Source organism: Pteronotus mesoamericanus, unplaced genomic scaffold (genome assembly GCF_021234165.1).
Source record: "Pteronotus mesoamericanus isolate MK-2021 breed Mesoamerican mustached bat unplaced genomic scaffold, CSHL_Meso_final scaffold_636, whole genome shotgun sequence".
Classification (NCBI taxonomy): Eukaryota; Metazoa; Chordata; class Mammalia; order Chiroptera; family Mormoopidae; genus Pteronotus; species Pteronotus mesoamericanus.
Window position 1 is genome coordinate 1657489 of NW_026555324.1, and position 15395 is coordinate 1672883.

At 45.2% G+C, this 15395-nt stretch overlaps 1 protein-coding gene and 1 pseudogene across 1 annotated transcript; both read right to left on the minus strand.

The window, feature by feature from the left end:
* Positions 1 to 3603: 3603 nt before the first annotated feature.
* On the minus strand, positions 3604 to 10314 carry LOC129061462 (U1 small nuclear ribonucleoprotein A-like; annotated as a pseudogene).
* A 3711-nt stretch (positions 10315 to 14025) lies between these two features.
* LOC129061518 (olfactory receptor 7D4-like) lies at positions 14026 to 14970 on the minus strand. The gene has a single exon (XM_054562190.1). The coding sequence runs from the start codon at positions 14968 to 14970 to the stop codon at positions 14026 to 14028; it is 945 nt and encodes a 314-aa protein (XP_054418165.1).
* Positions 14971 to 15395: the final 425 nt, after the last annotated feature.

A 15395-nucleotide genomic window follows, 5' to 3' on the forward strand; every position in this document is an offset into this window, starting at 1 on the left:
TGTTAAAAGGGACATTTGAGCAGAGATGTAAATGACCTGTAAGTGTGGGCTCTATTGTAATGGGAAGAGCTAAAGTCCGTGGAAAAGGTTAGTGCTTGGGACAAGGGGCCAGTGTGACGAGTGGATCAAGCTTGCGAGTTGCAGAAGATGGGGAGGTCAGAGCTAGATCAGGATCCTGATCATGGGGGCATCCTGGGGCTTAAGTGGAAGGACTTTGCCTTTCATTCTCAATGCGGAAGGTTTTGAACAGCGGCGACAACTATCCAATTTAGGAATTTAAAGGATCACAGTGGCTTGCGGTGGTTAGGCTATATAGAGAGAAAAGGCACAAACACACCTGTTAGGCCACTGCAGAATTCAAGTTACATGTCACGGTGGTCAGGTTCGTAGCAGCGGTGGTTTGAGAGTCAGTAACGACTAGGTGTTTCATTTTCACTTTTAGATAATTATCCCACAACTTACCTTTTCTACTGCTGATGGGCAGTTAGTTACTGGACTGTTTCCATTTTCCTAGTTATCAGCAACGCTGCTTTAAGAAATTTTGTACATGTCTTCTGGAGTACTGGTGAGTTATTCTGGAGTGTGGAATTGCTGGGTTATAAGGTCTGTGCATGTTCTGTTGATTAGTGTAATGCCTAAGTTGTTTCCACTGTGTTGATAACTTTGTGTGTGTGTGGTAATATTTAAAACAGACTTTACGGAAATGCAGAAAAGTGCTTAAATCACATGTAAGGTAAATTATCACACGAACACATCATGGAATCAGGAAAGCATTCCTGATTCCCCTTCTTGCTCATTCAAATGACAAACTCTTTCCTACTCTCTGTAGATGAAAAATCCAACATGGCTTGGATTTTTTGTTTCTTACCCATATACAAATGGAACCATACAATATGTAGTTTTTTGGGGCGTCTTTATTTTCCCTAATGCTTTTGTGAAATGGATGCATATTGTTTTGAGTATCTCCAGCGAGTACATTTCGTTGTGTTCCCATTGTTTTGAGTAATCTACAGTTTGTTTAAACAGTTGGTGGTGATGGATGGGTACCTGACTTTTCAGTTTAGGTCTATTGTGACTATTACTGTGAGCATATTTTAATATTTCTGATAGTTTACAAGTGTATGTATTTCTTTTGGGTGTATACTCAGTGCTGAAATTGCTGGGTCACAGGGGATGCATATGTTCATTTTTCTAAAGCGCCAGTTTTCCAAAGTGGGATGCAAATTTGCTTTCCAAGCAGCTGTTCTATTGACTTGGATAAGACACTGAGGTTGCCTGCCCTTTTTTTTTTAAACTGATTTATGTATTCCAGATGTGAGCCCTATGGTTGGATATGTTTTGCAAATATTTTCTCCCACTCTATGGCTTGTCTCCTCAGTGTCTTAGTTGGTATTTTTTTATGAAATGAGTTTTTAATTTGAATGTCATTTAATCTTTATGGACAAGTGCTCTTCTCTTCCTGAGTAGAAATATTTGCCTACCTTGATGACAAGAAGATACTCTACATTTTCTTCTACAAGTTTTATTGTTTTTATATATACAATTATATTTACAATCCACCTAGAATTACTGACTTTTTGTGTACTGTGTGAGGTAAGATTGAGTTTTATTTTTTCCACTTCGTTCCAGATAATTTATTTAAGAAGTACATCTTTACTCCAGGGATTTGAGATCCAGGGATTACATTTGTTATATACTGAGTTTATATGTCTTTAGCCTAATTCTGAACTTTATTCTTTTGTCACAATGTTTAAATTATAAGAGGCTTTATAATAATTATTAATGTCTGTATGGACTGGTTTCCCCTCATGGTTTTTCTTTTTCAGTGTGTCCCTAGGTGTTCTTCCTTTTTTTTTTTTTTTTTTTTTTAATATATGTACTTTCCTATTACCTTGTCCAGCTCCATAAAATTAGCTTATTGGTATTTTCATTGTCATTGCCTTGAATTTATAAGTTCATGTTGGGAGAACTAACATCTCTGTAATGTTAAGTTATCTTATCCAAGAACAGGGAATGTCTTTCCATTTGTTTGTCTACTTTGGTGTTAGGAATGTTCAAAAATTTTTCTTATATGAGTTTTCCTTATAACAAGTTTTTGTTGTTTCCCAAAGTATTTAATATTTTTATTGTAAATGAGATTTTCCTTACTATTATGACATTTCTTCACACTTCCTGTATAAGGAAACTACTAACTTTGTATCTTAATTTTATTAACTTGTTATTTCACTGAATTCTTTTACATTTTAAGTTTTAATACTGCTTCTCTGAGATTTGCCAGGCATACTATTGTATCATCTGCAAATTTCAGATAGCTTTACTTGTTTACCAATTCTTAAGCCTGTAATTATTTTTGCTTGTCTAAATGCATTGGCTAGTACAGTAATAAATAGTAGCAGTGATAGTGGGCATTCTGGCCTTGGTCTAGGGTTAAGGCCCTTATTGTTTTGCTATTAATTAAGATAATTTCTTTTAGAACTAAGGTAAATGTATATTTTATTTTATTGAGAAGGTATTTTATATTCTTGAAAGTTTCACCATGAATGGGTTTTGAATTTTGTCAGTTTTTCTGAGCATCTGTAAAGATCATGATTCTTTTTCTCTGATTTGTTAAAATAAGATATGACTTAAGAGATTAGCCAAAGAACACAGGCATATACGCATAGCAGTGGGCACAGACAACGGTGTGGAGAGGGCCCCGGTGGGCAGGGGCTGGGTGGAGGGGGGCAAAGGGGGGCTGGCCTGGGGACATCTGTAATAGTGTCAACAATAAAAAAAAAAAAGTCGTGCATTCCAAATGAATTTCACTCGGTCATGGTGTATTATTAATGTGGTTTTAGAATCTGCTAGTAATTTGTTTAGAACTTTGCATTGGTATTCATGAGTGATAATTGGCCAGTAGTTTTCTTTGTGCTGTCTTTATCTGGTTTAGGTGTTGTTATACTTGCTTCATAAGAGGAATTAGTATTTTTTTTATTTCATTTTTCAATACCGTGGAATAATTTATATAGCATTAGTACTCTGGTTTTGAAAGGTTTGATAGAACTTCCTGTGAAACCACCTGGGTCAAGTGGTTTTTTAATGGGATATTTCCTTAGGAACTTCTATTTTTTTTATGGACATTGCTCTGTTTTAAGCTTTCTAACTTGAATGGCATCAGTGATGTTAATTTGTATTTTCTTAGGAAATTATCCAATTCATTTAGCATAGAAGTCAGCAAAATCATCTCATGATTTTAAAAATGTTTACTGATCCAGTGGTCAACATCTATTTTTTTGTATATTTGCCTTTCCTTTTCCTGAATCAAATGAACTAGTGGTTTGAGGGGTTTTTTTTATGGAATTTTGACTAGTTAGATCTATTGTTTTCTGTTTTCCTCATTTTTTTTCCCAAACATAAAAAAACAAACAAACCCCAAAACCAAACTTTAATTCCAGCCTAACAGCTCCAGGTGCAATATCGGGACAGTTTAAGTACAGCGCTGTGTGATCACTCACATGTGGCTCCAAGGAGCTCCTCCTCTGAGGGGAATTTACTTTCAGGGGGCTGAGCCAAGGGGAAAAGGGGAGTCCCACAATGTGATGGGGGCAGGCGGAGGGGAAAGCACTACTTCCTGGCAAAGGAGATCCCATGGGGTTGTTTTGGGAGATCTTGAAGCCCTGTAGGGAGTCCCCACAGTCCCTGCCTGCACTTAATTGTCAAACCCCATGAAGGCCATGCTGGGCAGCCCTGGGACCAGTCAGACCCCCTTGAAGCCAGGGAAGGAGTTGAAAAGCATGGACAGCGTGAGCTCGTTGGTCACCTGGAGGTTGGTGAGGAACAGATGTGATTCGGTGGGTTTTCCTGAAAGAGGCTGGGTAGGCAGCCCCTGGCCCCGGCATAAGCTGCTGTGGGGGCATGGCCCCTGGTGGGATCTGCTGGGGGCAGAGGCCTGGGGATAGGCTCGTGCCAGGGGACGGCACCTAGGGAGGCTGGCCCACCACATGGTGCGTGGTGCAAGGCGCCTGAGTCATTGGCAGCATGCACCGGGACAGGCTGTGGGGACAGCCCCCACTATGAGGCATAAGTCTGCACGACCTCCTTAGCAGTCAGGGTTTCTTGGGTTTCCTCTTCTGCTTATGGTCCTGCTTCATGAAGGTGCCCTTCATCTTGGCAATGATATCCAAGCTGGCCTGGGCATAGTGGATGTGCACGGGCTTGTCATGGAAGGGGAAACCCTGCATGGAGCACGGCACCGCTGGCACTGCTGACAAAGGCCTGGCCCTCACCTCCAGCTCTGTGACACCAGGATATGCAGGATCTGGCCAAACTGGGAGAAGGTGGCATATGGGGACTTCTTCAGCTCATCCTTCTTGAGGTGGTTGATAGAAGTAATGTGACTAGTGTGGGTCTGGGGACCTGCCACAGAGGGAGATGCTCATGGTGGGGTGACAGAGCCACATGTCTGACAAGTGGCTCCTGCTAGGTTTCTGAGTGCCCAGCACCTTCCTCATTAATTCCTGCTTTTATCTCCATTTCTCCTTATGCATTATTTTATTTTATTTTTTCTATGTTTTCTAAACTGGTAATTTATTCTTAATCACTTATTGACAAGTGTTTTGTGCAGTGAATTTTCCTCTGATCACTGCTTTAAAATGCATTGCATAGATTCTAATATGTAAGCCTTGATAATCATTATTTCTTTAAAAATCTGTAATTGAAGTTTGTATTTCTCCTTTGATGTGGGAATTACTAAGGTTTTTAAATTTCCAGGTAGCCTTTTTTTGTTTTTGCTAATACTAGGTGTAATGTATGTTGATTTTTCTGCAATTTAAATGTAATATGTCTTGATCTAGATTTTCTTGGGTATTGATCCTGCTTGGTGATCTCCTAGCTTCCTTGATGTGTGATTTGGTGTCATTAATTTTGGAAAATTCTCATCCATTATTACTTCACATATTCTGGTTCTCTCATTCTTTTCCTTGTATTCCTACTACACATGTTACACCTTTTATAATTGTCCCACAGTTTTCAGATACTGGTTGTTTTTTTTTTCTCTTCTTGCATTTTCTTTTTTGATCTCTAGCATTTCCTTTTGATATTTTGTTAGAGTTTCTCTGCTTATGTTACCCATTTGTTTTTGTATGTTCAGTTTTTTCATTAGAATCCTTAACATATCAATCATAGTTATTTTAAATTCCCCATCTTATAATTCCAAAATCTGTTATACCCAAGTCTGCTTCGGATGCTTGCTTTCTCATTTTAGATTTATTTTTTATTTCCTTTTAACTTGCCTTGCAATTATTTTGTTGAAAGCTTGACATAATGTATTGGATAAAAGGAACAGCAATAGATAGATAGGCCTTTAGTATGGTTTTTTGTTTGTTTGTTTTGTTTTAGCTAGAAGTTAGTCTGTTAGTAGTTACTGTAGCTATTGTGTCAGAGACTAAAGCTTTCTCTACTGTCCTTGTTTTTGTCTCCCCTGTTTTCTTTGGGTCCTTCTACAGACTCCTTGTATAAGGGCTAAGACTGGCAGTTCTTTTAACTGTATTCCTATTATACAGGAGCCCTCGAAAATTCTTCTCTCCTTTTAGTGTAAGCAACACAAGTTTCTTTGTATGTCTTTATCCCACTACTACTTTTCTGAATTCAGAATAAAGGCTGATTTTTTTTCAAACCTACCCAAATACCCCTTGGGAATCTAAGTAAATAAATATACCTGCTTCCAAAGACAAGTTCCAGGCTCAGACCCTTGACAATTGTTTTGACTTAATATTTGTCATTATCTTTTTAAAAACTGGTTTTTCTGCTTCACACAAGAAGATAGCAGATTTGAATACTTTTTATGTAGATTAATTACAGTCTTCCACACCCCCACAGTAAGGTAGTCATTCACCTGTGCAAGACACAGGCGAGAAGAGTCAGCTTATCAGCCAAGCCTTATCTGACCCTTTATCACGGTGCTTACTCTGTTCAGACCGCTCTGCCTGTCCTGCCTGCGTCAGCGGGTGAGTCATTTGGGCTGATGGTGCGTGATGGGAGGGGCGCATGGCCACGGGGCTTCTGTCTGCCAGTCCTGTCCTGACATCTGTCCCTTCCTTGGCACTCCACATGCTTCTGTGCAGGTGTTTGGGTGAATGGCGGGAGTACTTTCACATCCCTGAATGAAGGTGCTGAGTGTTCCCGTAGGCCTTGGTCAGTAGTTTTCCCAGGCTTGTTAGTGAAGGAACAGCAGTCATTGCCTGGCTCTTGCCTAGTGTGGAAAAAATTAATGTGTATACCCTAGAGCCCGGGCCTACGGGGAGGAGAGCACTTCTCTCGACCTGGAGTAAAAGTTGCTATTTCTTTAATTAGGAGCCGCAGAATTCAGTGTGGTTATGCCCTCTGTGCCCAATCCCTCCATTGCGTTAATTAGCACAAAGGAAACTGAATTCCCATCTCTGCCTACATGTCCCAGAGCTCTTGAATCTTATTGCACGTCCTTGCCAGTTCTTGGGACAGAGGCATATCTTACACAATCTCTCTGGAGGGAACTGTTAATTATACTCTTACCTAGTCTTGTCTCACAGTGGCTTCCAATTCTTGGGGCTTCTCAGCACAGCAGTAAGCAGCTCTGTCTTGTGTAATGTTTGAGTAGTGCCAATTCACTCAGGACTTTTTCCTCTCCAGAGAACCAGTGACTATCAGTTAAGTGCCTTGCATGGAATTAGGCTTTGGGGAAAAAAATGATAAGACATAGTATTGTCCTTAAAGGAGTAAAGGTCAAGGAGGAGAGGCCTATGTAAATACTAAGATAGCTAACATAGCCAGTTAATTCATTCAGGAATTCTCCAGGATAGGGTTTTGAACTTGGAGTGGTCAGGGAAAGCCATATGGAAGAGGTAATACAAGCCAAGTGGAGAAGGCTTATGTATCATGCTGAATGAGCCTGCCAGTCCTGTGTGTAAGGCGCAGACAAAATATGTCACATTCTCTGACATGTAAAAGGACAGACAGTCTTAGAAGTAGGAGATAAAGCTGGAGGGGTAAAATGAGACAGATTACATAACACACACATAGACACATAAATTAACACTTTACATACCAGCCCCAATTTAAATGTTAATTGAGACTCCAAGCTGGCTGAAGAAACTCATAGCTTTTGTCAAGCCCGGATTGGAGGTGCAGCCCCAAGCGGCAGGAGCAGGCGTCTGAGCACCCAGTCTCAGGGATGCTGTGCCCAGCTTCCAGGTGCCACCGTTGGAGAACCAAGGAAGAAGCCAGACCCAGCCTGATCCACGCCTTCCCACGGAGCCCCAGAGGGAAGGCAGGAAGGAGGACCAGGAGGCTGCCTGTCCAGAGAGGTCTGAAGTGGGGGGGGGGGGGGGGGGGGGAGATCAGAATCTTCAAAACCAGGCAGATTGGCGATCATGGAGAGAGATTGGGCTGGAATGCCTGAGAAAAGAGCTATGTCTTCCCAGGATTCTTCCTTTTCCCAAGAGAAGAGCACAGAATAGGGAGAAGTGGCAGCTCTGTACCCCACAGCCACATCCCAGGCACCCGTGACATTCAAGGATGTGGCCGTGGACTTCACCCCAGAGGAGTGGGCTGGATCCTGCACAAGGGGACGTGATGCTGGAGAACACACCACCGGTCTCGCTGTGGCTTATGATTTCCAAGCCTGAGAATTAACAGTTTGGAGAATGGACAGGAACCATGGATGCTTGAGGAAAAAGTACCGAAAAGCAGCTACTCAGGAAGAATAATTGTCACATGTGCGTCTGCCTGAGGAAATCACATGCATATTGTCCTAACAGACAGGACCCTGGCTGCACACTGTTGGTCCACAGGTCTCACCTGAGAAGTCTCCTGAGGTCTCTTACCTGTCGGCACGCAGAGACCCCTGCATCCGCTTTAGCAGCTGTTCAGCTTCCCTCCTCCATGCGGACCAGGACTGGTGGTTCCCATCCTCTCAAAGGACAGGAGCGTTTTTCCTGATTCCCGGCAATTTCACCAGTACTCCAATGGGAATCCACGAAATCCATCTCTGAAAAATTGTGCAAGGCTTGTTGCGGGCTGCCTGCCTAGGATGGGCGCGCCGGGTGCAGGTGTGCGCCCGTGGGGCGAGGGCAGGCCCTGCGCGCCGTTGCCCCGAGGCAGGAGTCTTTTGCTCCTTCTCTCCAGTGGATCTGCCCGGGCTGCTTCTACCTCACGGTCCCCAGGGCTGGTAGCCACCAGAACAGAACCCCGCCAGTCTGAGAGAGAGAGTGCTCTGTCCCCAGGGTTGACAGTGTGTGTGTGTCCCCATCAGGAGGGTCAGGCATCTCTGTGCATAGAGACACATGCACTGCCTCTCGCTAGCAGTGCATGTGCTTGCCCTCTGTCCCTTTGGAAAACATGGATTTACGAGAGTTTGCTGCACCGCAGGCATGTGACCCTTCCCTCTGGCCTTGGGCTGTGAGAAATGCTGTCCAGCTTGTGGTGTGTCCTTCCAGATTCCTGCATTTTCTTGTTTCATTTGGGCACAGGATGAACCAGCCATTGCCTCACTTGCTTCTGGTCCTCAAGTCACAGTTAGCACAGCCGGTCTCCATCCTGAGATGATGCACAAAATGGCTTCTTTTTTTTCCTGTATGTTTTCTAATCCCTCTGGGATTTTCCTCTTAAATAATAAAAATATGTGAGCAAACAGAAAAAGACGTCTATTGTAAGATTTCACTTACAGGAAATGTCCAGCATAGGTTAAAAGAGAGAGAGGCAGAAAGCACATCAGGGGTGGCCAGGGGCAGGAGGTGTGGGGGCAGAGTGCTGCGGGTGGTTTCCTTTTGGGGAGATGGAGCATCCAGCAGCTAGACAGTGGCAATGCTTGCACAGTGTTGTGAATGTCCATCATGCTCAGAAATAGCCCAATTTACAATATGAACAATATTTAATATTTAAAATTAATCATGCTGCAGAGAAAAGGAAAATGTAACAAATAATTTAAAAGGGAAAAGTCAAACAGGTGGTAAAACACCTTCTGGTGGGAGTAGGAGAGCTGGTTTGATAATGCGCGGCTCTAGAACTGGCCCGGGCGCATTTTGCAGGGGCAGCTCCTCCCCTGGGGCGGGAGCCGGGGCAGGTTCCAGGGCGGGCTTTTCAGGCAGGCCTGGTGGGGCCTCGGTCAGGCCAGCAGATGCTGCACAGCCCGGCCTGGGCTCCAGCACTGCAGCTGCGGTGGCTGCTGGAGGTGGCACGACCGCTGGAGAAGGGCACCCCTCCTGGTCTGGCCCTGCGCCCAGCTCCTCCAGATGTGGGACAGGTGCTGCAGCAGGAGCCAGCTCTGCCTCCTGAGCCCCTACTGGGGCGCCGAGAGGAGAAAAAACACCCACAGGCCTGGATGTCCACGTCCCCCCACAGATAAAACACAGTCAGAGCCTCCCAGAGAAGCCACAGCCCAGGACCCCACCACAGGACGTACCCCCTGAGACAGACCAGCAGATGGGGTGTGAGGCTGGTCTCTGCTCCTGGGCAGCCTCTGTGGGTTCTCCCCATGTGTCTGGCACCAGGCCCTCCCCATAAGGTTACTTGGACCTTCAGCCACCACTCCACACACACCTCTTCCTCCTTCTCACCCTTGGGCTCAGCCTCCTTGGGCCCCACATCATTCGGCCTAGTTGCAGCTACATGGCCATCTTGCGCCAGGATGGCCTCTGAAATCCGGAGCTGCCTGTGGAGCCTGGGTGGCTTCAGGGGAGGAGCCTTTTTTTGGCCATCCATGCGCACCAGATCCCCAGAGCCCTGTGTGGCTGCTGTCACAGCAGGCCGCCTCTCGCCCTCACCGGTGTGGCACACCTGCCCCTCCGTGGAGGAGGCAGGGCCAGCGCCTTTGGCAACCACCTGTTGCTCCTCCAGGACTGGGTTGAGCTCTGGAGTGACAGTGACAGGCAGCCGGTCCCGAGGCCCCAAACCCGGCCGGTCCCTAGTACTGCTCTTCCTGCCCCTGCGCTTTCCGCTCCAGGATCTGACCCAGCCCTGTGTCTGCACAGACCTCTGCCCAGGGAATGAGAGTCACTTCCTGGGCTTGGGATCAACCTCGGGCAAAGGACACCGCCCGTACTCCATGTCCACCCAGCCAGCCCTGACCAGGGGTTGAACATGACTGGCCCACCAGGCTCCTCGCCCTCCACAGGCCCTATTCACGCAAATCCCTTTACACACACACACACACACACACACACACACACACACGCGCACACACACGTAGGTGACAGAGGACTGTTTAGGTGGGGTCAGAGTGGTGGCCTGGCCCCAGCCAAACTGCCCTGGGCTTCTCTCTGTTTTACCTCCAGGTTCTGCTGTGAAAAGGGCCACAGGCATCTTGGTTGAGTCTGGACCCAGCGGCAGCCACAGTGGAACACACTGCTATTGCTTTTTCTTTTGAGGCTTCAGCCTCGGGATTGAGGCAAACCACAAGAGAACGTCCTGCTGGGTGAAATACCTCTACCTAAGTGAGCTGGGCATGGGTAGTTTTAGAATGTGACTGCCTGGTTACCAGGGTTCCAAGTTCTGTTGGGCTCTGTTGTCAGGAAGTGAGGTCGCTGCCCAGGTCCCCTGCCCTGAGCATCTCTGCCAACAAGAGCGGTGACCCCTGCGTGAAGAACCCGCCGCTGAGGCAGGTTCCTGCCCAGGTGGAGGGGCTGCCCTGTTCCTGCCCCGGTAGAGGGGCTGCCTCTGGAACATGTCTCGGGGCCACACGAAGAGCCACCTGTTAAACCTGGACGTTCTGTCCTAGCAGAATTTGTTTTCTTCCACCTCTGTGACTTTTTAAAGTTTTTGTTTTTCCTTTTTTTAAAAGGTTTTATTTATTTTTAGAGAGAAGGGAAGGGAAGGAGAAAGAGAGGGAGAGAAACATCACTGTGTGGTTGCTTCTCACGTGCCCCCTCCTCAGGACCTGGTCCACAACCCAGGCCTGTGTCCTGACTGGGAATTGAACTAGTGACCCTTTGGTTCGCAGGCTGGTGCTCAATCCACTGAGCCACACCAGCCAGGGCCCTTTATTTTCTTTACTGTGTGATTTATGTCATAAATGAAAGTTATTGTTTATATTTATATCTTAAAAATAAATGTTAATTGAAGTTAATGGAAATTCATTGACATTTGATGAGCTTTGCAGTTGAGAAAGGTAACCTGTGCCCCACTGTAGAATGGAATAAAGGGGCCCCGTTTATGTTTACTGCATAGTAAACTACCCAAAACACAGTGGGTTAACGTGACCACAGTTTATTTAGTTTACAATTCTGTTGGTTGACAGTGCGGGCTGTGCTTACCTGGGCCTACTCATGTGTCCACAATCGGCTGCCAGTTTGGCTTGGGGGTTACTCGCTCTTCACTCAGGTCGTGTCCTCCAGCCATCTAGGTGGGGCCTGGACATGCTGCTGGAAGGTTCAGAAGAGCATGAGCTCTACTGTGCCCGTGTTTGTCAAGTCCCTGCTTGTGTCCTGTGTGCCTTGCACCCCATTGCCCAGTGCAGCACATGAGTAAGCCCAGTGTGGACAGGTACTAGAGTTACACAGAAGGTGGTGTGGGCACAGGAAAGCGAAGAAATGGCAGCTATTTTTGCAGTTGCCACAGGGCCACTGTTTGTATTGTAGGTGTCTCGTGGAGAGGGAATGACTTTCTATAGATAAAATTGACATGTAATAAGTACATTCTTAAAATATACAATTTGATTAGCTTTGACCTCTGTGTACACTGTTGAAGCCGTCTCCACAGTTAGGTTGGTGAACCCCTAACATTTTGCCATATCCTTTGGGAATCCTCATCATTCCCCAGGCAGTGATCCGACGAGGTTCTTGTCCTCTGGGGCTTTGTGGTACTAAAATTTGTCCTTCTGTTTATTCAACAAATGGCACTGGTGCTTGTGTCGCAGACCTAAGGCCTCCTCCCTGCAAGGACTGTCTTGCCTGGAGACTGGTATCGTAGCCCCATTCTGTTCTGGGCCTTAGGAAAACCAGGGTCTTTCCCTCACTTCATGTTCCCTACATTTTCCTTTCCTTGATCCTTCTGAGTCTTGGTAGGTCAGAGGTTCTCATCCAGGAGTGATTTTGCCCCTTAGGGTCATTGGCAATATCTGGGGACATTTTAAAATGTGAATGGCTGTGGCGAGAGGGTGGGAAGCTATTGGCAACTAGTGTGAAAGGCCACAGGTGCTGCTAAATTTTCTATAATATCTAGGACAACCCCCACCGAAAAGAATTATTTGGCTTCACATGTTAACAATACCCAGGTTGAAAAACTGATAGAGTAATTAATTTTCTGTACCAGGGACGAATTGAAAGATGAAGGACAAATCAGATAGTGCTCTAGGCTCATTAATATGGTTTTATTCTGTTGGCTTCACCTAATCCGCCCAGGTCACCAGGGCCAGGAGCTCTGTAGGATAGTTGATAGTAAGACCTTACTGCACTGAATAAAGTGACTTTTTTCCCAGAAGCAATCCACTTGTGTCTACCTCACGCTCAGGCATCTGGGAAAGAATAAGGCTGGGCAAAGCTTTCTGGGTTCCAGCATTTTGCCAATGGATCTACTCTTTCTGGCACAAGGTGGGGGCACAAATAATTAAATGCTGTGTTCATAATATGAAGCCTACTGTGTTTTACATATTAGACACTTGACACTAATTTTCTGTTATTACCCTGACAACTATTTACACATAAAGAATCTGTGGCTGCTTAGAGACAGTATCCTGACAAATGGTAAAGTGAGGACTCAAACACTGGAATCTGCCTAGTCCGAATCCAGCGATTGCCAAGAGGGTTCCATACTCATTCAAACAATCCAAGACTGATTTTTTTTTTTTATTAACTTTTCAATTTTTGCTCTCAGTGTAAGAGATTCTCTCCATGGACCTGAACCAGTATAAAGGATGCTTTGTTTTCCTAGTTCTCTGTTGCAGGGAGCCCTTGTCTGGTGTCATTTCCTGGTCCAATCCGTAGTCCCTGGGTCCTGGGAAGTTCTCTTCTGGACTCTACCAATTGTTTACAATCTCTGCACCTTTGTGTGGTCCACATAGACCTTGGTGGTTGGTCCTCAAGGATCTTGTGGTGGCTAACAATTATTGAGTCAGACACTGCTCTGGGCTCCCTCATGTGTAACATTTAATCCCCACCAGAGCTCTTTAGGAAATGCATTGGCACCCTTATTATTATGGATGAGGGGAGGGGGGCACAGAGAAGTAACTTGGGCAAGATTGTACTATCAGGGAATGATGAAAATATTTGAGTCCAGAGCCCTCTTAGCCATGGTGCTCTGCTGCCTCTCAAAATATTGTAAGTGCTATGAAAACTGGAATGAGTAGGAGGGTGGTGGCCAGGGAGGGCCTCCAAAGAGCGGGAAGTTTTGATTTAAAGCTTAACTGTGAGAAGGAGCCAGGCAGGTCAAAATTTGGTGTAGCACAGACCAGGCAAGGAAGACAGAGAGTAGATTGCTTTGGACTCTTTTGTTTCAGATCTGCTGGTGCATAGGGATCAAAAAAGATCAGAATTTTCTCTCTCTTAAAGTAAACACTACAACGAAGTTTCTTATCAAAGTCTAAAATATAGGTCGGTGGTCACCAGCAAAGCAGGATATGGTAAGTAAAATTTTATGAGGTCAAGGAGGTCAGTATGACAGTCCAGATAACGGTTCCAGACTGACCAGGGAAAACATGGTCCAGTGGACATGGTGCTTTGTTCTAGCTAAAGCATAACCAAGTGGTAAAGATGAGTCAGTAATGTGTAAATGTTTGTTGTGACTCTTTTCCTCCTCTCTTCCACTGCATTCATTCCTTGACTCTCTTTCTCCTCCCTTGATGGTTGCAGAAGTCTGCATTCTTAAAATAGTTTATCTTCACAAGTTTAGTTATTGGTTGGTCATTCTTTCTCCTTGGTAGATGGTGAGGCTTTGGGTGTCCTACTTCAAGTTTGTCTTTGATTCAGCAATGTCTTCTTGTATATTATGAATAGCATTTCTTCTCTGTCTTCAGGCAACATATTCAGGAACACTAATTGTCAGCACTTTAGATCTCTGTTTTCCTTAACTCGCATGATCTCACCAAGAGTGAGCTCCTCTACTGAAAAGTCTCCTCAGAGCCTCTTTCATGTCCCTGTTCCTCAGGCTGTAGATGAATGGGTTCAGCATGGGGGTGACCACTGTGTACATCACTGAGGCTACTGAGCCCTTTCTGGAGGGATGGGCTGTTCCAGAAGTGAGGTAGACGCCAAGGCCAGCACCGTAGAACAAGAAGACAACTGAGAGGTGAGACCCACAGGTGGAGAAGAATTTATACTTACCCCCAGCAGATGACATGCTCATTATGGAGGAGATAATTCTAGAATAAGAAAAGAGAATCCCAGCCAGGGGAATAACACCCAGCAGACCAGTTACAAAATACTGTAGGACGTTGTTGGCCAGGGTGTCAGAACATGCAAGCTTGAGGATCTGAGCAAGTTCACAGAAGAAGTGGGGGATTTCTGTCTCTTCACAAAAGGACACCCTCAATATCATCAAACTTTGCAATAAAGAGTATGTCAGGCAGACTAACCAAGAAAGCAGAAGCAAGAGACTACAAAGGTGAGAGTTCATGATGACCGTGTAGTGCAAGGGGTGACAGATGGCCACAAACCGGTCATAGGCCATCACTGTCAATAGCAAATTATCTAGCCCAGCAAAAACCATGAAAAAATACATCTGGGTAAGGCAGCCTTCATACGTGATGTCTTGACTCTGCGTCTGGATGTTCATCAGCATCTTCGGGACGGTGGTGGAGGTGAAACAGATGTCAGTGAAGGACAGGTTGGAGAGGAAGAAGTACATGGGCGTGTGCAGGTGGGAGTCAGAGATGATGGCCAGGATGATGAGCAGGTTTCCTGTAACACAGACTAGGTACATGTAAAGGAACAACCCGAAGAGAAGGGGCTGCAGATCTATATCTTCTGAAAGTCCCAGAAGGATGAATTTTGAAGTAGCTGTTTGATTCCCTGCTTCCATATACATTTATGGGAATTGCTTGGAAAGAGGCAAGAATAATGTTAAAACCAAAAAAACAGGAACGTGCCATTCATTTCAATCTCATTCCCTCATTAAGCTTTATGTTTTATCTAAGAGTTTTGTTTTCTCTAGTTGATGAAAATCTCTCCAATAATACCTTTCCTTCCCTGCTCCCACCACTACTACCTGGAACCCCTTCTCTTTACAATGAATGTCCCACACCATTCAGGGGTCTCCTTTGCATTGTCCCTGACACCCAGCTAGTCCACTCTATGCAATTCCTGTGAAAGGACAGCCAGCCTCCTCAACACCTCCTTTCTGCCTTGTAGCCGTGGTCTCTTTGGGTCCCAGGGAAATGCAGAGGATGGGAAGAGCACTGGCAGGTGCAGAGTTTAATGATTTTTTTTTAAAGAGGAAGTTTATTTAGAAAG